General features: G+C 46.7%; 1 protein-coding gene across 1 annotated transcript in view; it reads left to right on the top strand.

Moving 5' to 3' along the window:
- Positions 1-22,023, top strand: part of ALK (ALK receptor tyrosine kinase) — a 638,118-nt gene extending 616,095 nt beyond the window's left edge. The window contains exons 22-29 of the mRNA XM_030557349.1: positions 1,661-1,725; positions 2,729-2,858; positions 7,024-7,121; positions 11,373-11,465; positions 13,467-13,568; positions 16,904-17,038; positions 18,267-18,357; positions 20,622-22,023. Of these exons, the coding sequence (XP_030413209.1) occupies positions 1,661-1,725; positions 2,729-2,858; positions 7,024-7,121; positions 11,373-11,465; positions 13,467-13,568; positions 16,904-17,038; positions 18,267-18,357; positions 20,622-21,326 (1,419 nt within the window). The 3' untranslated portion in view covers positions 21,327-22,023. The remainder of the gene's footprint in view (positions 1-1,660; positions 1,726-2,728; positions 2,859-7,023; positions 7,122-11,372; positions 11,466-13,466; positions 13,569-16,903; positions 17,039-18,266; positions 18,358-20,621) is intronic.
- The last annotated feature ends 2,805 nt before the right edge of the window (positions 22,024-24,828 follow it).

Genomic DNA, 24,828 nt, shown 5'->3' with positions numbered 1-24,828 from the left:
GGATGTCCAGACAAATTTATTAACATCACTCAGCAATTCCATGAAGGCATGGCTGAAGAAGTTAGTATTGATGGTGATGTAACAGATCCATTTCCAATCATAAACAAGGTAAAGCAAGGATGTGTTCTCACTCCTAGACTTGTTGGTCTATTCTTTGCTGCGATGTTATAGAAAGTTCTTTGTAGGTCTTGAAATAGCATGTTAATATGCTCCTGCACTGATAAGCAATTCCATCTTTCCTGTTTACATGCGAACACCAAGCTGATAGATGAATTGGATCAAGAACTGCTGTATGCCAATGGTTGTGTCTTGATGGCACACTCTGAAGCAACTCTACAAGATCTTACAAACCACTTTGCTGTGGTGGCTCATAATTTTGGCCTCACTGTCAGTAAATGAAAAGCCAGGTTATGTACTAGTCAGCTCCTCAACAACCTTATCAAGACCCATCAATGCTCTTGAAAGGTGTCACACTCCAAGCCATCAAACAGTTTACTTATCTCGCTAGCACATTGGACAATGAAGTGACAATTGACCACAAAGTTGATACATGAATTAAGAAAGCCAATGCTGCATATGATTACCTCCATCACCAAATCTGGAAGCAATGTGGAATCTGACTACAGACAAAAATCAAAGTCTATAATGCTGTTGTCCTCAAAACTTTGCTCTGTGGGTGCAAAACATGGACCTGTTATAAATGGCATATAAAAATCTAGACAGTTTCCATTTATGACACCGATGATGATTGCTGGGCATCAGATGGCAGGACTGGGTTTCTAATATGGAATTCCTGGCAAAAGCTGGTTTGGTTGGTATGGAGCTCATTTCATCTCAAGCACCCACTTAGGTGGATTGGCCATGTAATTCGTATGACTGAGACCAATTTATTATAACAAGTTGCATATTCCCAATTAAGCTCCAGCAATCGTAAGCATGGAGGGCAGATGAAACGCTTCAAAGACACCCTCAAACAAAATCTGCCCCAAAACGAACATTTCTGACTCAACCTTTGAGCAACTGGTGCCACAGCCGTAAGGGTGGGTGTCCACAATTTGGAGAAGAATCATGATGAGTAGCTGGAAGCATAGTGCCAAGCACGAAAACAGCAAGCAGCTCAATCAGCACAACTAGGCAAATGGCTCTGCGGCCAGTCTGGTAAATGTTGTTCCTCTCAAATTCATCTGAAGTATCACTCAAAAACCCATTAGTACAAACTATGATCGTTGATGTCATCCTTGAAATCGAGGTGACTAGCATCAGATGCAGATTTCCAGTAGATTGTAATGATTGTAATGGTCGAGAAAGAATCTGTCTAGGCATTATATATCACTCAACACGTTAGAGTCCCCAATATGTACAACATTGTGCAGTTGACTGTTTGCATTATGAGGTGTTTCTTCTTCATCTGAAGTATCTGGCTATAGGCCACTGCCGGGAGGAGGGTTCTGGGTTTGATGGACCAATGTTCTGATCTGTTTGCAAAGCCCCTGTGCCTGCCAACAGGGCTTCACAACCCAGTCTGAAAATGGCATGTTAGTTAGCTTGGTGTGAGTGTTTCTTGTGGAGAGAAGGAGATCGCTGCAGACTGTGTTTGTTCTGGGATTCTACAATCATGAGACTAAAACCTCTCTCTCCCTTCTTGTCCGGTCTTTTCCAGACATTGCCAGAGATGTGTTCAGAGCAAGATGAGCTGGATTTCCTCATGGAAGCTCTTATTATCAGGTGTGTTAATAAAAGCTTATATAAGCCCTTGGTTACTTATGCATGGCAAAGCACAGGTCCGACAAGATGAAAAGTGCTCTGTGAGATGTGTTTATCATCATGCTGCACTTTTCACCCAAAGATATCAAAGTGCTTGACAATGGCAGGTGGGCACTATTCTCCCTTTTTTAAAAATCAGATGGTGAAACTGAGGCTCAGAAAGGTTGATGCTAATATTCTTAAAACGGTCCATTGAGTTTAGATGCTTTAAGGTCTGGGTGCCCAACCTGGAACATTGAGGCCCTAGTTTTACAAACATAATTACCTCCCCCATTCACCTGGAGCTCAGCACATGAGAAGATTCAGCCCTGCTTGTCTTAGGTTGGCTGCTCAAAGTTAGTGGACAGTTTTGACAACATTGGCATTAAGTAATTTGCTCTCCCAAGACCACACAGAGTTACAGATCCCAGGCAGCCAATTTTCCATTCCACTAAGGCTGGAGACACAAATGGGCATTGAAAGCGGTGGCATTGGGACCTAAGGTAATACTCGCTGCATAACTGACTCCTACGTCTGTGTATTGCTACTGGAGCAACCCTACTCCTAGTCCCACGCATAGAAAGTCAGAGGGGAGGTAGAAGTTGTGGGTGAGAAAGGCACATGCCCAGAGCACAGTGAATTGTGGCTGTTCTCTGCTTCCCAGGGCCCATCCTCAGACCCAGAATATAGGGAGTGCAAAGGGGGCAGAAAGCTCCCATCCTCCATTCCAAGCACAGAGACAAACTAACAGAGAACTGGGGCCAGTGTCTCCAAAGTAGTGGTGTTGCTAATTAGATATACCAATGGTGATACCTTAGACTTGGTAGCATCACAGACCATACCTCCATTTGACTGGCTCAGCACCCCTTCAGATGCATTGTTTCCTCTGGAAAAACAACTTCTCTGGTAGGGCAAGTTGACTCTCCACATCAAGGTGCCTTTTGGTTCAAAGCTGCCCTTCAGTTTAGTCTTGCTCTCTCTGCAGCAAGTTCAACCACCAGAACATCGTGCGCTGTATTGGAGTCAGCTTGCAGGCGCTGCCACGCTTCATCCTGCTGGAGCTTATGGCTGGAGGGGACCTGAAATCCTTCCTGAGGGAGACACGGCCTCGACCGGTAAGGTGGGATGGGGAGAATTACCTTTCTCCACTAGCTTTGCAGCCTGTGCCTTACTCTCTTTGCTATTTCTTTCTTCTTTAACCACACTGGTGTTCTGCCTCCTCTCCTCAGAGCATTCCAAGCATTACAAATAACTAAACTAAAGCACACTCACACCACTGACCTATTAATAATTGGGAATGGCCTCCAGTAATTTTACCCTAATAACATGCTGCATCCACATAATTAGAACCTGTTTATTTTCTGAGAGACCCTGATGCTTTAGAGCAGCAGTTCCCAAACTATATTTCAGGGACATGTGTAATCAATCCACAGAGCACTTGCTGGTGGCCTGCAGGAAGCTGACTGGTTACATGGTGCTGGATCCTTCTCCTACTTTCCAGCCGCTTCTACAAGTCTCCAGGCTCTCCAAAGACTAGTAGGAGGGGCCAGTCTAGCTGCCTTTGATAAAGTCCACTGCTCTATAAAAGGAGGAGAATGAGAAGCCACCCCTAAGTCAGGAACCTGAGCCACCAGTGGGTCTGAAGCTGCCAGACAACTCCAGAAGAGGAACATATTGGGAAGAGGAGGACACAAGGTAGCCAGATACTATACCCATGGAACTGGCGAGATGGGCCAGTTGGTGGAGGAGCAGCATCTCCAGTGGAGGAGGGGAAGGAAAAGGAACAGATCAGATGAGAAGGGGAGAAGAAAAGCAGAGTGTGAGATTTGCCTTTTTTTTCCGGGTCTGAGAATGCTGCCTCCTTTGTTCACCTTGCACCTGCTGGCTCGGGAAGTACAAAGCCAGGGATTGCGCTCATTGGTGAGATATCAGAGATGGGCAGTGTACTGTGCTCAAATGGTTAACAGTTATCGTGGTAAAGTTGGGAATATTGGTCTGGAAATATGGATGCTCACTTATTTGGCTGGTGGGTTCCTTCCCATATGCTGGAGCATGACCAATCCTGCATACAACTGCTCTGGACTGCAGCTATGCAGCTTGTATCTACTCAATCCTGCTCCCCGTGACCCCAAACTGAAGTTCAAAGTAGACAATCTGCAGCTATGTCTACACTTAAAGGCTGCAGCAGCATGGCTGCAGCACTTCAATGTAGAGACTCACTACAGCGACTGCGGGAGTTCTCCCATTGTTGTAGTTAATCCATCTCCCCAAGAGGCATGAGCTAGATTAACAGAGGAATTCTTCCATAGACCTAGCACTGTCTACACCAGGGCTTAGGTCGTCTTAACTATCTCTGTCAGGGTGTGATTTTTCAGTGTAGACCAGCCCTCAGAGGACAGGCTATAGCAAAGTAACTTTCCCTTTGATCACGCAGACTTCTAGTCTCACAAAGCGTGTCAAGCCCAGCCAGACAATGATGTTTTTTTCAAAATTCACTGACGGACCTTTATTGAGGAAAGGGAGTTTAGCTTCCTAGGGAAAATTAAGTACAAAGAGAAATCAGCTTTGGCAGATACAGTGGTAATGCTTTACTGCCTACTACATAACTCCCCCTTTTATCTCTCCCTTCTTGCCTTTCCTCCTCACTCTCTCACCTTCCTTGTCCTTCCCTTATTGTTATCATTTACAATTTGCCTGTCACCATCGCATCAAGGTACCTCATACAATAAAAGAAACATTCAACTGGGCTGAACAAAATAAACATTCCATTGGACTCTAAACAAAAAATGTAACACTTACACCCATAGGCCAAATCCTCAGCTGGTGAAAAGTAGCCTTAGAATAAATCCACTGACTTCTGTGGAGCTTTACCAGTTTATCCTATCTGAGGGTTATCAAGATCAGAGGTGAGCCCAAGCCAGAAAGTTCAGATCCAAACTCTCCCAAATTTCAGGCATTTATGGACCCAGGGCTTTTGTTCTGGCCCACCTCTAGTGAAGATCAGTGTCTGTTTAGGGACTGTACTTCCCTCCTTCTCATGAGTGAGAAGCTCTATAGATTTGGGCAGTACTTAGCTGCTCAAATGCCAGGAACATACTGAGAACACTGCAAAATTCTCCTTTCTGTGGAGTTCAAAACCCTATCAGTTTGATCCTTTTCTCACTTGGCAAAGCAATCAGAGGATGGCTTTAGAAGATAAGCAGTAATTTCCCCTCCTTTGTATCCTGCAGCTTGTTGTGCAGAATAGTGATTATACTGAAATATAGTGTTTGTTTTAAGGTCACCTTTGCCTTTAGAGGGGTTGGACCTAAAGGGGAGGGGTGGGACAGAAGATGTTGCTTTAGCGCTTCCAGTGCACCTCTCGCTCTAAAGGCTGATTGTGAGCTACAGTTTCCAGCTGGTTTCTTCCTCTCCTCTGGGGAGGAAAAGCTGTAAACAGCTGTAAAGCTGATTCTCTAGTGTGTCAAGGTTGTTCACTGCACAAAATGGGTCTGAAAACTCTGTCTTTCACACAAATTACTCAGATAAATTGTTGTTGGCTGATAAGTCACATCTGCTTTAGAATTTCAATTTAGCCAAAATTTGACCAAGGAACGAAAAGCATCACAATTAGAATCAACTTGTGGCTTCATCCCTCCATCTGCCTTGTGTCTTAACTCAATTCAGCCCAGGGGTCAGTCTCTGCACCCTGAGGAACTGGACTTTTTATTCACTGTGCATCCATTGAGTTGGCTCCTGAACCGTGATCACAGCAGAAAGGCAATTAAATGGGTTGAAAGGTTTGAAGCAGCCCCTGCTCAGACCCCTAAGAAAAGACACTATCACCCTTTTGTTGATCATTTTAGCCATATGTTCAATGCTGCTGAATCACTCAGTAATCAGCACAACGAGACTAAAAGAGATTCTCCATCAAAAAGTAAGGCTTCGGGGAACAACACTATGCACAAATAAATAAAAGCCCAGCCCTCTTCTCCTATGTATTAGGGCACTTCAGTAATCCCTGTGCATGTTAAACAAACCATGTGTATAGTAAAACACGGGCAGGATAGATGCTTCTACACGGTCCTTTTTGCTTAGCTGTGTGTGTGAGATTCTGTGCAGGTAAGCCTCTGCTCAGACAACATATAATGCAGGGTGCTTTGCTGCTCTCTTCACTAGACTAGGGTACCATAAGGCTGGGTTTACCCTAACCCTTTCAGCCAGAATAAGACCTCGGTTGTAGCAGTCAGTGCTTGCTGTTTCCTGTTCAGTTGTGCATGCTGCAAACTGCAGGGAAGGCTAGGAGCTGGTTCCAATCCTAGTCAGCTGGTTAGGCAAAGTCCATTATGACTCAGAGCTGGAAGGTGGCAGGGAACAGCATACCAGGACCTAGTAACCTTTCATCATGAAGGGAGGGGGGCATTTAGAGTCCTAGGCACCGATGAACCAGTACTGGTGTGTGTATCAATGGGTGGGGTATACAGCATTAAAAGATGCTGCTCTTAATAGATGCAATGAAGATGATCTGCTTCATCCGCATGCAGAGTCCTGGCATGCCTATGAGTCATGTCACTTAAAGGCAATTCTTCCTCTCCAAAGTACATCATGTAGTTCTGTATGAATGCACTCTCCCCTTCCTGTCACTAGACATCAGCTCCCTGCACGGATGCCCTCCTGGAGATTAAGTTAAATAACCAAACTGGCAATTGATAAAAATCTACACATAGGTGAAGGATGCAAATACCAAAATGGCACTCGGTAACTCAGATAATATGTGGAGGCTGTAGAAGAGGAGGGGTTGATTGTTTCGGGTGACTTAAGGAAGTATGAATAATGGGATGAAACTGAGCAAAGATAAATTCAGGTTAAATATCACCAAAATATTTATAACACGGAGACTATGGAATAGTCTCCCACAAGAGGTGGTGTAAGCGCATTTAAAGCTAGACTGCGTAAAGCAGTGGAGAATACACTGTGAGGAATAATCCTGCAGCTGCTGTGAGGAGAATTAGATGACCTACTACAGTAAGATATCAGATCTAGTGATTCTGCTTCTATTGGTGCGATTTGTGTGTATGATTAGGTGCCAGCACCTTTTCAGAACCTCCCCAGATATGAAACATCTCTGCTAGTTGGAAAGCTGCATATGAGATAGTTTACATTCCCTTGTGTATTTGCGTTAGCATTTGATCTACGTCCCTCATTTGAGATCTCCCTAACTCAGTGGTGACTCATAGCTCTGAGGATGAACCATACATCATTTCTGCTTTAACCCCCCCTTTGTATCTTGTCTTTTGGTAGAGCCAGCCCTCTTCCCTTTGCATGCTGGACTTGCTACATGTGGCTCGCGACATTGCATGTGGCTGTCAGTATTTGGAAGAAAACCACTTCATTCACAGGTGAGTAAGACCATGTGCTATTAAGGACTATTTACTGTTGCCCTTTGTATGTGTGGGTGTGTACTGTATTGTAATATATTGGCCAGCATGTACGAGTAAGTCTGTGGTGAATGTTTGTGTACCACTGCCCTCTAGTGGTTGGATGTTTTTGGAAGATAAGAGCCAAAAGCCTGACTAATAGTAATTATTCACAGGGACTCTTACTTTATCTCAAGTGAGGAAGACTTGTATTCATGGTGCCAAAGAACCTGAGCTGTATCCCTAGGGCCACAACATGTATGCAGTTTTTGTTATCTGTATGAAAGCAACCAGGAATTTGTTACAGTAGGTTGTAGGCTTTCCCTCCAGCAAGCTTTGATTATTGCCTTTCTGTTCATTCCTTGCTGTTCTCACCCTGGCCCTGGATATACACACAGGTTAAAGTGTAGTACTGTTCAGACCTAGAATGAAAAATGGCACCATATGACTGACTGCTCCCAGTGCATAAGATTTTTGAGATGGACCTGATTCTATCCACAAAGTCAAGCAAGGCTAGAGAGCCACTCACCTGTCCCCTTTTCAGGGGGGGTGGTTTCCCATCCATGCCTCAGACATGTGGTTTAGACAGTAATACTCTCCCCATTTTCCAAAAATCAAGAATTTAATGACGATCTGAAGGCCCAGAGCATCTTTTTCCAGGAGTATTTCTTAAATCCCCTCTGTTATGGTTCCAGGGTCAGCTTTAACCTTTTTGCTCAGTTTCCCCTGGGTACCCTTCCAAGAGACAGGCCCAGCACCTGCACTTCTCTCAAGATGGAATTCCACCATTCATCCCACTCTTAGACTGGGTCCCCTATTCACCAACTGGGAGTCCTCAGCAGCTCCAGCTGTGTTTTGCCTGCTGCTGTAGATTTCTCTTTGGGACTTGTGACCAGCATGAAAGTGTGGTGTAATCCTTTGTTCGGAACAAGTTGTTTTTTTTTATTTAACCAAAGGAACACAACAAACAGTGAGGGAAAGGATGTTGTGACAGCCAAGACTAGAACAAGATTAAAAAAAAATAACTAGATACATTCATGGAGAATAGATCCATCAATGGCTACTAGCCAGGATGGGCAGGGATGGTGTCCCTAACCTCTGTTTGCCAGAAGCTGGGAATAGACCACAGGGAATGGATCGCTTGATGGTTACCTGTTCTGTTCATTCCCTCTTGGGCACCCCACTGTTGGAAGACAGGATACTGGGCTAGATGGACCTTTGGTCTGACCTAGTATGTCCCCTCTTATGTTCTAAAAGGGTTACAACAATGAAAGGCCTGTACTCATTTTATCATACCTAAGGGCATGGCTAAACTTGCAGATGTAGAGCGCTTTGAGTTAAACCAGCCTTTGTACAGCACAGTAGGGAAAGCGCTGCAGTCTGTCCACACTGACAGCTTCAAGCACACTGGCGTGGCCACATTTGTGGCACTTGCAGCACCATTGAGAGTGGTGCATTATGGGCAGCTATCCCAGCATGCAAGTGGCTGCAACATGCTTTTAAAATGGGAGGGGTGGGGGGGAGTGGAGTGTGACAGGGAATGTGTTGTGTGTATGTGGGGTGTGACAGGGTTGGGAGTCACCACCGTGGCGCTTCCCGCTGGTTGCTCCAGGAATTAGCTCAGTCCATGGGGAGTGCACTCTGCTGGTGGTGTCCCATCGGTCATCTGTTCTCTGCTGGTGTCGGGACCCATGTTGCTCCCCACTTGGCAACATCCATTTCAGGCCACTGCCATCTGGCAGTGCCCCCTAGTCCATCCTCACCCCCTTCTGGGTGGGGGGTTAACAGCAGTCTTTCTCTGTGCCCCAGCCACAGTGGTCAACCACACCTCAATGTCTAACCCCTTGTGTCAGGGGTCTGGTGCAGTCCACTCCTGCCACGTCAAATGGCTGGGTGTATGTGCAAGGGGAAAGGGGGGGACCCAAGCCTGCCCTCCACACTGGGTTCCGACCCAGGGACCCTTTGGCAGCAGCCTTCCTGCCCTCCTTCTCTCCCCTCATGCGTCTCTCTCCATGGGCCACTTTCCCTTCAGCCCCTCACACTGGCTAGGCCCTTCCCTCAGGCCTGCAGCCTGGCAGGTAGCGGGCTGGAGTTCCCTTTGGCTCCCCCTAGCCTGCCCAGCACTGCCCAGCACTGCCCTGCCCTGCCCTGCCCTGCCCTGCACTGCACTGCACTGCACTGTCCCAGGTGCTAATCTCCTCACACAGGAGACAGACAGACCTTCAGCTTTTGAAGGCCTGGGAGAGACTGCCTGTGCCCTTCCTGGGAAGCCTTTATATAGGGCCTAGCCTAGCCTGATTGGCTGGCTCTAATCTCAGCCCTGATTGGCACTCAGTAGGGCTTTCCCTGATTGGCTGCCAGCCTGTGCAGCCGCTCTGGCCAACTCTAGCCCCCTCTCGCATGGAGGTGGGCAGCCGCCCCACAATGTGGGGGGGAGAGAGTGTTTTTTTGAGGGACTGAGAGCAGGTCAGCATGCTGTCTTGTAAGTTCAGACAGCAGCAGACCCCCCCCCCCCCTCACATACTGCATTCCACAGTAACGGCTTGCATGCCGGCTGTCAGAAACAGAGCTTTGAAGGGGCATATCTGCATTCCTACAAGAGTTCATAACAATGACAAGAGTGGCCACTTGACTTAAGGGGATTATGGGATGTTTCCGGAAGCCGATCACAGTGCAGTAATGCAACACCTTGTTCACACTGGCACCGCGGAGCTCCAGCGGGGGCAAAGCAAATGTTATTCCACTTGCCGAGGTGGAGTACCAGCAGCGCTGTAGCCGTGGAGTCAGAGCGCTCTACATGCCTTGCCACTGTGAACAGGGAGTCAACTAGTGCGCCTGGGGCTGCTTTATTGCGCTGCAACTCGCAAGTGTAGCCAAGCCCTAAACCTTAATCTTTCCTTTCCAGTTTAGATAGTTCCCACTTTTCCCAGGCTCCCCTGACGTTGGGCCTGGATGAGCTAGACTGCACCACCTCATCTGCCTCTGTGTCAGTCTGACCCACAGGCTCCTCCTGGAGCTCACAGGCACTCTTTTATTCATTTAAATGTCCTTTTGTTTGTCCTGGGATACAAACCTGGTCAGTGTGGTTTATGCATCTCGCCAGAGGGGTTGGAAGTAGACTTCCAGCACTGTACTGTCTACTAGGCACCAGTAGCTGAGTTAGAGTTATTGCCTGGTTCCTGTGTATGTGTTGAGAGCTACATTAAGAATTAACCCATAGTGTTCTATACAGCAAGCCCCACCACAATACTGAAACATATAGAGATACACAAAATATTCATAAAAATAATGCAGAACTGGTCCACATTTTTCAGACCTTTTCAATATCCTCAATAGTTCTAGTTTTAAGGAAATAATTTGAGAGTTTTATAGCATCCAACGTGATTACGAATAGCCACATTTGTGGTCCTTCTGGCTGCAAAGTCTGAGGTGCTAACCATCAGTGCTTTCCCATTGTCTGTCCCTGGAAAATCTCAGCAGTCACATGGAGCAGAGTTGCATGGCTTTGCAGGGGAGCCACAAACTTGCTGCTGCCATTTTTTAGTTCACTTCTCTGAGGTGATTTTGCCAGGCTTGTGTTCCTGGTTTTCATTCTAGTAGAGCTGGAACCAAGCCACAAGGGATCTATGTCCAGACCCAGGGTTTTCATGCAGCCCATTAGAGATGGGTGACAGAGTTCAAGGCAAGGGCACGGATTTAGGGTTTGAGTCAGGTGTCTGTCTGGTTTCTGAAATCCAGGTTTGAGCATTTTCCTTGTAGCACTGACTATTCTGCCTGTCTCTGGTATAGATGTGACTACACATGACAAAGATGTAGTAGGTATAGGTGCAGTAGTCATGATGGGACAGAGTTTTGTTGGAAGAGGTGGGTTGTCCAACTCCGATCTTTTACTGCCAACTTTCTAGAGTCTCAACAACACTTGCAAGGAGGGGTATTGGCAGGAGGCCTCTGCCATACTGAATAATGCACGTGTGATGATAAAAGGCATTAAAAATTATTACAAATAGCAAATGGAATATTTAAATTCAAAAGATTTCTACTAAAACAATGGGACATAGCTTGTTATCTGCAGATATTGACTTCACTGGGATTTGAGGGATCTCAACCCCTCAGGAAAGCAGGATATGTTTTCTTGTCATTTCCTTTGGCTTTTGCAAAACTGTTGAAAGGTAAAATGATTTTTTTCTTTTCTCTCTCCTTCTCTTTCTGCTGCTTTCCTTCTTTCTTTCTCAGGGACATTGCTGCCAGGAATTGTCTCCTTACTTGTCAAGGGCCTGGAAGAGTAGCTAAAATTGGAGACTTTGGAATGGCCCGGGACATATACAGGTAATGGAACTCAGTTTATGACATCACTAGGCAGAAATGTACCATAATGGGGTATTATGTGCCTGGTTAAGTGTCATCATGTGCTGCTCTGTTTAACCCCAGAAAAGAGAGATTTCTGAAATCCTTCCCATATGACTCCCTGTCTGATGCTATTGTTTGCTTTCAAGTTGTGGATTGACAGGCTGCTTACTGCTTCCTCAGAGCCTTCTCCTGGGAAGAGTTTTCCATATGGCCAGAGAACATTTTCCCCTTCTCTTGAATTCCATCCCTAGTGTTTTACTTTCATTTTCTCAGCACTAAGTGGCATAAGTCATTGATGTGCCCTTTTGTTCTGTGACTCCAAATCACTTTGAGTTTAATCTCCCTCCTCCTTGCTATTGACCCTGTTCCCTTCCATTTTTTGTCATAAGTAAATCTCCTCAATTGACTGCATATAAAGGAGGAAAGATCAGGAGACTCTAATTACTCAAACTGGAATTTAGCCAGGCCACTAGGGTTAATGAGGCTATATTTCCAAGAAGTGCCAGGAAATCTTTAATGATCACAAGTGGTCAGGACCTCAGTTTACAGCTCATCTGCAACCCAGCTGCATAGCACCCCCTAACACTGTGCTGGAGAACTAGTTCACTCCTGGCTCAATGGAAAGAAAGCCACTTACTGAATCACTGTAAGAAATTGTGTTGGTACCTTGGGGTTTTCTGTTGAGGTCACCCATGCAAGTACTGAGCAGGCCTGACCCTACTTAGCTTGAGTTCTGGGAAGATCACAGCTTGAGGTGATGTGACTGTAGCACTCCCTTAGAGATGTGAGTGCATTTGCACTGTTTGGTTTTTATTACCAAACAAGGCAAGACCCTGCTACCATGAAGCCCTGCAATACAAGAGGACTCTGAGATAGCAAAACAGCATACTTGGCACAACTAACTGTTAGTACCCTTTACTCCTCTTCAAAGGCGCCTATGAAATTTACACACTTTTCCATTCACATTCATTTTGTGTGGACACCTCTAGCTTGCTTGCATGCACAAGCTCCCATATGTGCCTGCCAGTACAAGGGTTTGAGCTTGATGGATTTAATTTTAAATGATATTGACACAAAAGGCCTGATATCTAGCTAAGATTGTTAGGATTTTATGCTGGCAGCCATCACCGCAGTGTCTGGGTACCAGCTACATAAAATTCATGGTAATAGCAAAATCCCTAGTGGACTCTGGCTTTTCTCCCTTACCATGCTAAGAATGCTGCCTGGGGTATTTTCATAGACTCATGAACTTTAAAGCCAAAAAGGACCATCATGGTCTGACCTCCTGTGCATCGCAGGCCACAGAACCTTGCCCACCCACTCCCGTAATAGACCCTAACCACTGCCTGAGTTACTGATGTCCTCAAAGCATGATGTAAAGACTTCAAATTACGGAGAATCCACCATTTACACTAGTTTAAACCTACAAGTTACCCAGGCCCCATGCTGCAGAGGACGGTGAAAAACCCCAGGGTCTCTGCCAACCTGACCTAGCAGCGTTGTTTTCTGGTGGTTGGGTTGATCTATTTGTTACAGGTTTTTATTATTTTGAGGGGAGTGCTTAACTGGATGTGGGTATCAATGCTGTGAAATGTCTTTCCTGCTACAGTGAAAAAGCTTTCCCAAAGAGAAAGGTTTTGCTCTGAGACTCTTACTCATGTGAGTAATTCCAGTGATTTCAGTGGAACTATCCACAGGATTACTCACAGGTTGTGGGATCAGGCACAAAGCGAGGCAAAGTACAGAGCTGTCCCTACATTAAATGCCTGTTCTCACTATTTCTATGAATAGAAAAAGATCTTGTCAATATAATCTCTGCCATGCTGCTTTGTCTATAAGAAAAGCCCCGATTTAAGCTCTTTACTGAACGAGCCAGCCCTCAGGCTGGTCACTGTAATCCATTAATTAGAAAAGTACTATATTAATGCCACTTTCTTTCTGAATCCTGGGCTGACTGTTCACTTTGTTTTTCCTCTGCAGGGCCAGTTATTATCGAAAGGGCGGGTGTGCCATGCTGCCAGTCAAATGGATGCCACCTGAGGCCTTTATGGAAGGAATATTTACTTCAAAAACTGATACGTGGTGGGCTTTTTTCTTGACCTGTTTTTAAAAATGACTCACTACCTACTTCCCATTGTAAAAGGAACACGTTCCTGTCCTTCCCCGCCCCCCCACCAAAAAAAGAAGAGATGGAGCTTTGAAAGCAAGGGATCTAATAGAGGGGATGAGGGAGCAAATAGCCAGATCCTTGCAAAGTGAAGGCTCTCTCCTAGGAGCAATGGATCTGGCTTAAATGCTGTATTGGTTATGAACAGGTGATCTAGCAAGGAAGGTGTCAGCTGTACGCTATTGAAAGGAGTCTAGTCTCTTTGTAGGAGCAAACCATCTTTCAGCGGCAAGGTCAGACACGGCCAGTGTCAGAGGAGCAAGAGGAAATGCCCTGAATTGCCACCTCCTCTTGGTCCGACGCAGCACATGAAGCCGTGTGGTGCCAGGGGAGGGTGGGAGAGTTTGGGCTGATATGTAAATTGCAGTCAGTGAAGGGCTGTGGATACCTCCAAAAGGGCAGGGTCTTGAGCAGTCACTTGCATGGTGTGGCTGAGCCTGGCCCTGCTCACTCTGCCGTGGCTGGCAGTCCCTAGTGTCAGGAAGCAGAGGGCCAGTGTTGACAGAGCAGGGGTACTGCTGATTGGGAAAGAATCACTCAGGCAAAGCTGGGTCAGGAAGCCAGGAGTGCAGGAGAGTGTTTGGGGAGAGGAGGAGACTGTGAGGCCATCAGTACTAATGTTCACCAGCTACCTTCCCAGCAGGGGCAGCTCCAGGCACCAGCACGCCAAGTGCATGCCTCGGGCAGCAAGCTGCAGGGGGCGCTCTGCCAGTCGCCTCGAGGGCTGCCTTCGGCGGCATGCCTGCGGAGGGTCCACTGGCCCCGCAGCTTTGGCGGACCTCCCACAGGCTGCCGCTGAATCCATGGGACCAGGGACTTCCCGCAGGCAAGCCGCCGAAGGCAGCCTGCCTGCTGTGCTTGGGGCGGCAAAATGCCTAGAGCCGCCTCTGCTTCCCAGGGTGTGGAGTGAGAGTATACAGCTTGTTTCACAGCTGATGGAGCAAGTTAAATCCTCCCAAGGACACAATAGCGTTGTTTGCTGTCCATCAGCACCAAAGTGGTGATCATTGGGCTGTTTTATTCTGTTCCCAACCACACTGCAGTGTTTAACCCATAAAATGTTGACATTTTCCAAGCTGCCAGTCAAATGAATGCTGAGGAGGTTGCATTTTCAATCTTCAGAGTGTTACATGCCCAGCCACAGAGACCAAAGCTTGTGATGTAACCCAGGGAATATTCTAATTTTAATTCCCTGAAACATATGGGGCTAGGTCTCTAAGGCTAGAGGTCACTTGTATCCTCTGTACAAGAGCAAAGTGCATTGTTGTTTATTCAGGAACACAGGATTTGCCATAAAGGATCAAACCACAGTCCTGCCTCCGTCAGTGGCTAAGGGTATGTCTACACTACGAAATTAGGTCAAATTTATAGAAGTCGGTTTTTTAGAAATCGTTTTTATACAGTCGATTGTGCGTGTCCCCACACAAAATGCTTGAAGTGCACTAAGTCGGCAGACTGCGTCCACAGTACCAAGGCTAGTGTTGACTTCCAGAGCATTGCACTGTGGGTAGCTACCTCATAGTTCCCGCAGTCTCTGCTGCCCATTGGGATTCTGGATTGAGATCCCAATGCCTGATGGGGCAAAAACAGTGTCGCAGGTCGTTCTGCATACATGTCATCAGGACCCCCTCTCCCTCCCTCCCTCCCTCCGTGAAAGCAACGGCAGACAATGGTTTCGCGCCTTTTTCCTTGGATTACCTGAGCAGACACCATACCACGGCAAGCATGGAGCCCGCTCAGCTCACCGTCATTGTATGTCTACTGGGTGCTGGCAGACGTGGGATTGCATTGCTACACAGCAGCAGCTCATTGCCTTTTGGCAGCAGACGGTGCATTATGATTGGTAGCCATTGTCGTCATACTCCTGGGTGCTCTTTTAGCCCACCTCGGTGAGGTTGGCTGGGGTGCCTGGGCAAACATGGGAGTGACTCAGCCAAGTCATTCCCATTTTCTGCTGAGCACCCAGGAGATGACGATTGCTAGCAGTCGTACTGCACCGTTTTCTGGCGAGCAACCAGGAGATGATGATGGCTAGCAGTCATACTGCACCGTCTGCTGCAAGCCTAAGATGTAAAAGATAAATGGGTTGGATCAAAACAAGAAATTGACACGATTTGTTTTGTGAACTTAACGGCCTGCTAAACCCAGGGTTTTGAGTTCAATCCTTGAGGGGGCCATTCCGTGTTACAGTTGTTTGTGTTTCTCCTTGATGCAAAGCCACCCCTTTTGTTGATTTTAATTCCCTATAAGCCATGTCGTCAGTCGCCCCTCCCTCCGTCAGAGCAACGGCAGACAATTGTTTCGCACCTTTTTTCAGCACAGAACCAGAAGCTGCAAAAGCAAAACCAGGCGAGGAGGAGGATGGCAGTGCGATGACGAGAGTGATGAGGACATAGAAACGGACATAGACTTCTCACAAACTATGAGCCGAGCAATGTACCCCAGCAATGTGCACATCATGCTGATGTGTTCTGCATGAGCTCTGCATGGTCAGCTGTGCTGATCAGCTCGCCATGCTGGCCAAACAGGAAATGAAATTCAAAAGTTCGTGGGCCTTTTCCTGTCTACCTGGCCAGTGCATCTGAGTTGAGAGTGCTGTCCAGAGCAGTCACAATAGAGCACTCTGGGATAGCTTCCGGAGGCCAATACCATCAAATTGCGTCCACACTACCCCAAATTTGACCCGGCAATGCCGATTTCAGCACTAATCCCCTTGTTGGAGGTGGAGTAAAGAAATCGATTTAAAGAGCCCTTTAAGTCGAGAAAAAGGGCTTCATCGTGTGGATGGGTCCAGGCTTAAATTGAGGGAACGCTGCTAAATTCAACCTAAAATCGTAGTGTAGACCAGGCCTAATACCCAATACCTCAAAAGAAGGCAAGTCCTCTCACAGTAATACACCTGTTATATCCAATTATAACATGCTAGACACCAAGTATATATGACTATTTCCTGACCCTGCTGGGCAGATAGTGTAGTTGTACTCTGAAGCATGACATTTAACTACTCACATCACAGTCTTGGCTTGCTTAACAATGATTGTTATTGATTCCCATAAAGTCATCCAGCCCTTCTTTTACATCAGCCACTTTGTCTTAGTGTTCTCCGGCAGCTGAGAGTTCCACAGGTTGACTGACTGTAGGGTGCACAAAGCAAATACTGGTTTTAATGGCTCTAAGTGCATAGCCATTGAATTGCAATACTATTTTGTGCCTGTGTCCTTGAGCTTCTTTCCTTTTGTTCTGTGTCCAGGTCCTTTGGTGTGTTGCTGTGGGAGATATTCTCTCTTGGATATATGCCTTATCCTAGCAAAAGTAACCAGGAGGTTCTGGAGTTCGTAACAAACGGAGGAAGGATGGATCCACCCAAAAACTGCCCTGGCCCTGTGTATGAAACTAACTCATTTTGTGCATGAACACTCTGCTCTGGCCAGAAGATTATTAGCTTTATTACCATATATTTAATGACCTTCCTTAATGAACTCAAGTTCCAGAGACTTTTTCCTTACTGGTAATGTTATCTGTCAACCCTTTTAGGTTAGCAGTGAGTGCCTTCTGGGGAAGTATTGACCATTGGCTAGTGCATTAAAAAATATCGGTCAATAGCTCTGTCCTTCAGATCAGATATAAAACTGCAAGTTCTGACCACCTGTGGCCATTAAAGATCCCTGGTGTTGCTCACAAGTAGCAAAGCCTTGGCCCAGTTAATTAGGTTCTAACCTGCCTACAGTAAATTCCCTGTGTGGTTTCAGTGGGGCTAGGTCATTTTTCTGAAGTGTCGCTGGATTCCACCCCACAGGTGGCGGGTGAAGCAGTCCATCTACCTGGATGGCCTGATTTTCAAATATGCTGTAGGGGCTCAGTGTCTTTGAAAATCAGTTCAGTAGTGTTGGGACCTTCTGGAATAAAAAGTAGCACACAATTATCACTAGAGTTCTTGCAATGCAGCGGCCTCCAATTTAGTTTCTCAAGGCAATGCTTCCCTGACCAGCCACCAAAGGCAGTGTATGACATCAGGTAACATCCTGTCTTCAACTGAATGGCCCACCTGAGTCTGGGGGGAAAAGGAACCTCATGGTTTGGAAGGAATATTATCAAAGGACGTATGGTAGAAGAGACTCCTGGCAAGGCATCTGTGTGGGAATTCCCAACCCACTTTGAATCCATACCCCCATTCTTATCAGTTTGATTTCTAAATGGGAGTTGGAGCAGCTTCCCTCTCTGTAGAGGTGTTTTTCCCCCCAATACCACATATAATGTTTCAAGTGTGTGGGAAATGAGGAGGGGATTGGATGGAAATAGTCACTTTGTTAGGTCTTCCCCATATGTAGCAAAGGCCTGATGTCAATTTCACGACATGTTCCTAACAGCAGCATTTAAGGATATATTTGGCCCTTGAGGTGCACTGTCTGCATGCAGATAGAGAGTGGTATAGGACCCTACACTTGAACCCATAGCAGGATGGATTTTTTCACTCATCGTGGAAGGTGACAATGAACACTTGGTGGGCTAGTGAGTACTAATGGACCATGGTGAACTGAAGTCCATTAACTACCAAACGCATCTTCCTTTTGCCTTCCTGCTTTTCATGATTTTCTCTCCTTCTGCTGTTGTAGGTATCGTATAATGACCCAGTGCTGGCAGCACCAGCCTGAAGACAGGCCAAACTTTGCCATAATACTGGAGAGGATTGAATATTGCACCCAGGTATTTGTTCTTTCATAAGACACCCAGTGGGCAGTACTGCACTACTGCAGTGAGCTCTAAACACACATGTTGTGTTAGCCTGAAATCAGTGTCATGTGTAGTAAACTCAGGTGATGGATCCTCTCTGCCCTTCAGAAACACATGCTTCCATCTCCCTGCCCAAAGAGAGGGTGCTCCTCATTGTCCATGCACACACCTCACATAGGAGAGGCCGTACACAGGTATAGCAACTCTGTGATTGCTGTTTCTACATCTAGGTACAGTTCCCCAGCAAGCCAAAGGCCTGAGCCAGTCCACCAGGTTGCACTCTAGCACTTGCACTCCTTTCTTCCCTAGCTATGCTGCAAGGGGATTGCCAGATAACAGCCACTTTGCACATTTTAATTCTTAAGACGTTGACCAGTACTGAGCAGGGATGGATCTGACCCAGGGCACCAGTTCCAGTAGACCCCTTGAATTGTGGAGAGGTTTGGATACAGACTGAAATTTCTTGGTTAGAGCCAAGATGGATCTGAACTGGAACACTGGATGCAGTGATGAACTCTGGGGCAGTCTGAATCTAGAATCTGATTACATTTCTTAACTTGAGCCCATCTCTAGCCTCATGTGGACCTGGCCCATTTGGAGAAGACAATTGGGGACTGCAGTGCTGTAGGAGCTAGGAGCATTAAGGTCAGGCGGAGGGATTGGGTTGGGTCTCCTGGTCTGAACCTGATTTCCCTTTTTAGTACACAGCTCATTAACTCAGCTCTTCTAGTCTAGTGGTCTCGCAAATGAAGCAGTCAGGAAAATGTTGGCTTGCAAACTTTGGCACAGACCAGACAGCACGTCATTTCACCACGCTGAGCTTCAGTTTCCCCATGTGTAAAATAGGGCCGGTACTGATCCACCCACTGGGGTGTTGTGAGCTACGTTCCCTCTTAGGCGCACAGCCATGCAAGAGGCCATCAAAGGCCGCACACTTAATTGGCAGAGCCACACAGGCATGCATATTCCACACAGGTGGGCCTGGAAGATGGCAGTGAGGTGAGATGGGGACTAGGGAGTAGGTGGGGGCAGTGGGGTGAGGTGGGAGGTGGTGATAGGGAAGCTTGGGGCATTCAGAGCTGTGGCAACTCCTCCAGCCCCCGGGCTGTGGCATGGCAAGCAGAGACATCTCTGTCCCCCAGCCCTGGGGCTGCAGTGGGGAGAGACGCCTCTCCCTCCCAACTCCGGGACTGCGGCGGGGAGAGACGCCTCTTCCCCGGCCCGAGATGCCTCTCTGTCCCAACTCCGGGGTTGCGGCGGGGAGAGATAACTCTCCCTCCCACTCCGGAGCCACGGCGGGGCAAGATGCCTCTCCTCCAGCTCTGGCACTGGAGCTGCTGCAGCAGGAGAGGGCTGGGAGGAGTCCTCTCTCCCTGCCACAGCTCCATGGCAAACCCAAACCTCTCATTTCCCGCCCCACCCCAGTGCCTACACCCCTAGCTGGAACCCTCACCCACCCCCTCCCATACCCTAGGCCCCTGCCCCAGCCTGGGGCCCCCTCCCACACTGCAAACCTTTGGCCCCACCCCCGCCACACATTACTTTCATATTGGTGCACATAACAAAATTCATTCTGCACATGGGTGGGAAAAATTAGAGGAAACATTGTGAGGTTTAATCCATTAAAAGGTACTTTTAGATCCTCAGGTGGAGATGTTAACTCCAGGTTTTGTGTTTGTTTTTTTGGTTGTCTATTACTAGTAAGCAGTTGACTAGCTTCGCACACTTTTACGGCTTTCTGGGTAACATTTTCAAAGTGCTTAAGTCCCGTTGAAATGCCAAAACTACTTAGGAGCCCGACTCCACTGAGGCGTACGCTCCTAAGTGGCTTAGGTGCTTTTGAAAATGTTACTCTGCATGCCTAGAGTCCCCACCCTGCACCACATTGCTGCTACATTTTCACAGCTGTAACCGCTTCTGCATTATAAGAGAATGTTATGAACTCTGTGTTCCAATCTGTATCCTCCCAACATTCTCCTTGCAGTTTCAGCTGCACATGGGAAGTCTTCTTCACTAATGTGCCGTGTTTCTCAATGCTGGTAAAAAAGCTGTCACGTTCCACCCCAGTGGTAGTTGCATTTTCCTGGGATTCCTTTTATAAAGTTCGGGCTCCTCTGTGGCAAAAGATGCTCTTTGGATACAGGACAATTATTATAAACAGGAGGCAACTGGCAACAATGCCTGAATATCAGCAGTGGGAAAAGCGATTGAAAGAATGTCATTGTTCTCCCCTCTAGGATCCTGATGTCATCACCACTGCTTTACCTGTGGAATATGGCCCATCCATTGAGGAGGAGGAGAAGGTTCCAATGCGCCCAGAAGACCCTAAAGCAATCCCTCCTCTGATGGTCTCCCCACACCAAAAGAGAGAGGGTGACAAGCAGGCCCTGCCTTCTCCACCCCCTCTGCCTTCAGCTGTCACAGCTGGAAAACCTTTGGCAAAAGTGGCACTCCCCGAGCCTCCGGTTGCTGTTAATGTGCGATCAGCCCTGGAAGGGGGACACATCAACATGGCTTATGCGCAGTCCACCCCGGCTTCTGACCTTCAGAAAGGCAGAGGGTCCAGAAATAAGCCCACCAATCTCTGGAATCCAACATATGGCTCCTGGTTTGCAGAGAAGCCTGTTGTCAAAAACAGTTCTCTGCTGGAGAAAGAGATGTCCGAGAGGGAGAATTTGGGGCACGAAGGAAACTGTACTGTGGGTCCCGGCGTTGTGACTAACAGGCTGCCAGGCTCCTCTCTGCTCTTAGAACCGTCTTCACTAACAGCTAGTGTGAAGGAAGTGCCTCTCTTTAGGCTCCGCCACTTCCCCTGTGGGAATGTCAACTATGGATACCAACAGCAGGGCTTACCCCTGGAAGTCTCTGCCCCACCTTGCGCTAGCAATTATGAGGACTCTGTCCATAGAAACAAGAGCCATGTAGCCCATGAGGGGCCTTGAGGGCCCTCTGCACTCTTGACTCTCATTCTGTGTGGCTCTTGAGCTTGGAGAGTGTTGTCCTTGTCATCGAGAGAGAGCAGACAGCGCTAATTTTCATTATGTGCCAACTAGCTCTAAAGTGCCACCCTTTGAAGCCGTATTTTCAGATAACCCAAGAAGCTTCAACTCATCGGAGCCTCTACTACTACTATGAGAAAGGGGGGATATTAACGTTAACTGCAAGGCCCAGCTTTCGGTTGCATAAACTTATATGCATGGTCATTGTCGTGTCGTGCCCTTCCCTGTGCGCTTCTTCTCAACTGTGTGTGCTCTGCTTAAATGTAAGGTCAGGCTTCACTGCTTGAGTATTTGATGTTTGGGGTTTTCCTTGCCAAGCTGCTGGTTGCTGTGGAATGGGACACTTGAAATCCCCTATGGATGGCAGAGGTTTGAGGTGGCTTGGGAAAGAAGCATTTATTCAAAAAGGATAAAACACCTTTGAATGAAGACACCAGGGAACATTCCCAAGTTGCATTACAGCTGTAACGTCGTCTGCACCAGCAGTAATTACGGTATCATTGGCAGGGCAATGGAAAAATGCCAGTCACACTGTTTGGTTTGAGTAAGATGGGAAGTTAACTAACTGAAGTGCAAAAGGAGGATGACTTCTATTTTTTTCAGACCCAAAGCCAAAGATGGCACTGGCCCTTTAAAATTCTTTATGTGCTACAGAAAGGCAGCACCGTGTTCTACAAGAATTTCTTGTTGTTCAGTGGAATTCAGGTGGAATTTTACAGGGCCAGTCTTGTGTGAGAGAGAAGTTAAAAAGGCCTTTACAGTGAGAAGTCACCAATAGATGGAAATACAAAGGTCTGAAATGCCCTTTACTAACGACTCCAACCAGAAGGCTTGATTTTGGACCCCCATCTGGATTCTAGGCAGTGTCTGCATTTCACGGGTTCATTACCCTTGTTCCTTTAACCAAATTCTTGTATGCTAGTCTGTTAAAAACCCAAAGCTGCACTGCTGCTTTCTGTGACACCTTGTGCATGCAGCGGGTGTTGTTACAATATACACATAAGAATTGAATTCATCATAAAGATGTACGATAATAATTTACAATATACTCCACTGGGGCTGCTGAAGCAGCAGTGCTGGCTAAAATATATGGTGCCCATTTCCATAGGACTAGGTCTATCGGAGCAGCAGCAAAGGAATATAGACGAGATGGGTCTGCATCCAAGACTTTAACTTCGGGGGAGTGGTTCAGCATCCAGTCCTGGATCCAAACTTTGCAGTAAAATCTCTAACGAAAGAAACCAGAGCCCCAGATCAAAACACTCCAGGCTTTGGGATGTCAGAAAAGGATCCCAAAGCTGACGACTATGACCTGAGACCCTCATCTTTAAAATGAAGTTCTTGTCTCTGCTCTGCCTTCCCCCATCCCTCTGGTAAATAATGCTGACGTCTTAGTAGCGTAATGTTGAAATTGTGTATCAAACTTTTTTTTATTTTTTTTAATGAGGCTTATGTTAGCAGGTCTGAGTTGTGAACTGTAATGATTCTGTGGGTGCTTTGGACTTCACTCATCTGCTACTGGTATGTTGCATGTCATGGCTGCATGGATTTCATGGCTGTAGTGGGGGCCAGAACTCAGTGGCAAATACAGAGGCCTCTTCCTCTTGAGCTAAAAGGATAGTTGTGAGTTATAAGCTTATTGGGTGTCTAATCCTCTCAGTGACTTGCTTACAGACATTGGAACAGGGCTGCCATTCCATCTAGCTTAGCACTGTTGCATTCACACTACTCTTGCTACTACAAGAAGTGAAGAACTCTTCTACTGTCTCAGGAAAGACAATGTGTTCAACAATGACTGAGCTTTACTGTGTACCATCAAGGCTGGTTGCACTAGAATATTATCCCTGTGGAACTGAAATTTTCTTTAGACGTTTCAGCTTTCTTTTCCTTTTTCACAAAGGGTCCAGATGATTTTTTTTTTCAAGCAGATCCCAAGGGAAAGCTTTTTGCTTTCTCTCATTCCTTTCAAGGCAAGAAACCGCTCTTGAGTTTTCACTGCTTTACCAGCATGTATAGCTGAGGGCAGAACCTAGTCTGCATAGCTGTATGGTCTTAGAGGAGCATAGCTGAAATCTTAATAACCTGTGACTGTCAGTTTCAAGCATATTGATCTACAGACCTGGGACTGCAACTCCAGTTATTGTTAGTTTTCCAATTGCTGCTGTTAAAAGTAGCATTTTTTTTAAAAGACCCCTTACATCATCAGCAAAGGAAGATGAATAGATGCCTGGGTAGCTTTTTTTCCTCCTCCCCAGTCACGGGGAGAGCACGGAGACATACTGATGGCTTTTCTGCCTCTGGCTTGTGGTGTGCATCTATAATTTTACTGTGGGGGGGGGGAGGGTCGTCACCTTATATGTGTGAGTCTCACAATGAAAGCTAAAAAACCATTTATAGCTGGCCCACATGAACAGCATGTTTTGATCAGTGGAAAATGGGGAACTGTAATTCAGATTTGCTGACAGTATTTTCTTCTCCCATACTTGGCAAGACTGTAGTGTAGGATGAGATCTTCAAAGAGGCACAAACCTCAGCTAGTTCTAATGAAATCTTCCTTTTGATAGTCTCTGTGCAAAGTGCTTTGGGCGAGGACAGTGGTGTTCAGTGTCACACTAGGCTTAGGCTCTGTTGAATCAAGACTAGGTTTAGGGTTGAGGTTGAATGGTGTGGAGCAAGATTTTAGGATGAGATTTCGGCCCAAATGTCAGAAATCTGAGTTGGCATTTCTCATGAGGGTTCCATCATCTTGCATAATCAGTTCAGACAGATGGCCAGAAATGAGCTGCTTTTGTAGTGTTGGAGCCAGTGCAGCTATGGAACCACAGAGGTAGGTCTGAATTCAGCGCCTGACATATTTCTCCTGGAATTCAGAAGAGTTCAGAACATGGAGTTGTGGCTTATTTCTAATACAAAAATCTCATTCCCTCCCCCCCAACCCCTATGATGATTGCTACACCCGCAGAACCCATTCCAGTGTCGCTGTGTTCACGTCCCATCCCCTTGCTGGATTAGTGAAAACTCAGCATTGCCCTAGTTCCCTGTTCCAGTGAGTATAAAGACATTTACCAAATCTCCTTCCTTGGGAGTCCTCGTGTGCCGTTCAGTATGCTGCATAGGGCAATGCCTGGCACAGTGACCTCCAGCCTAGCACTGTGTGGCTCACATTCTGCCCTGTGCTACACATATCCCCCCCCACCCCCAATCAAAGGCAGAGAGTTGCATTCCTGCTTTTAAACCCACTGCTTAATTGTAAGCCGCTCTGTAACCTCGCTGCCAGCGTGTTTGCAGGAGCAGGGCTTTAATCCCTGCACACTAACCCCAGTAGTGGGGTAATGAAAGGAAACTTCTGCCTGTTTGCTTTGTAGCTAAAATAGCATTTCACACTCCCAGCATTGCACAGTGCCTGTTCACTTTAAATTTTTAATGCTAATAGTCTTGTCTAAAG

Source organism: Gopherus evgoodei, chromosome 3 (genome assembly GCF_007399415.2).
Source record: "Gopherus evgoodei ecotype Sinaloan lineage chromosome 3, rGopEvg1_v1.p, whole genome shotgun sequence".
NCBI classification, from domain to species: Eukaryota; Metazoa; Chordata; order Testudines; family Testudinidae; genus Gopherus; species Gopherus evgoodei.
The sequence above is the reverse complement of the archived record's forward strand: the minus strand, read 5'-3'. Positions and strand labels throughout refer to the sequence as shown.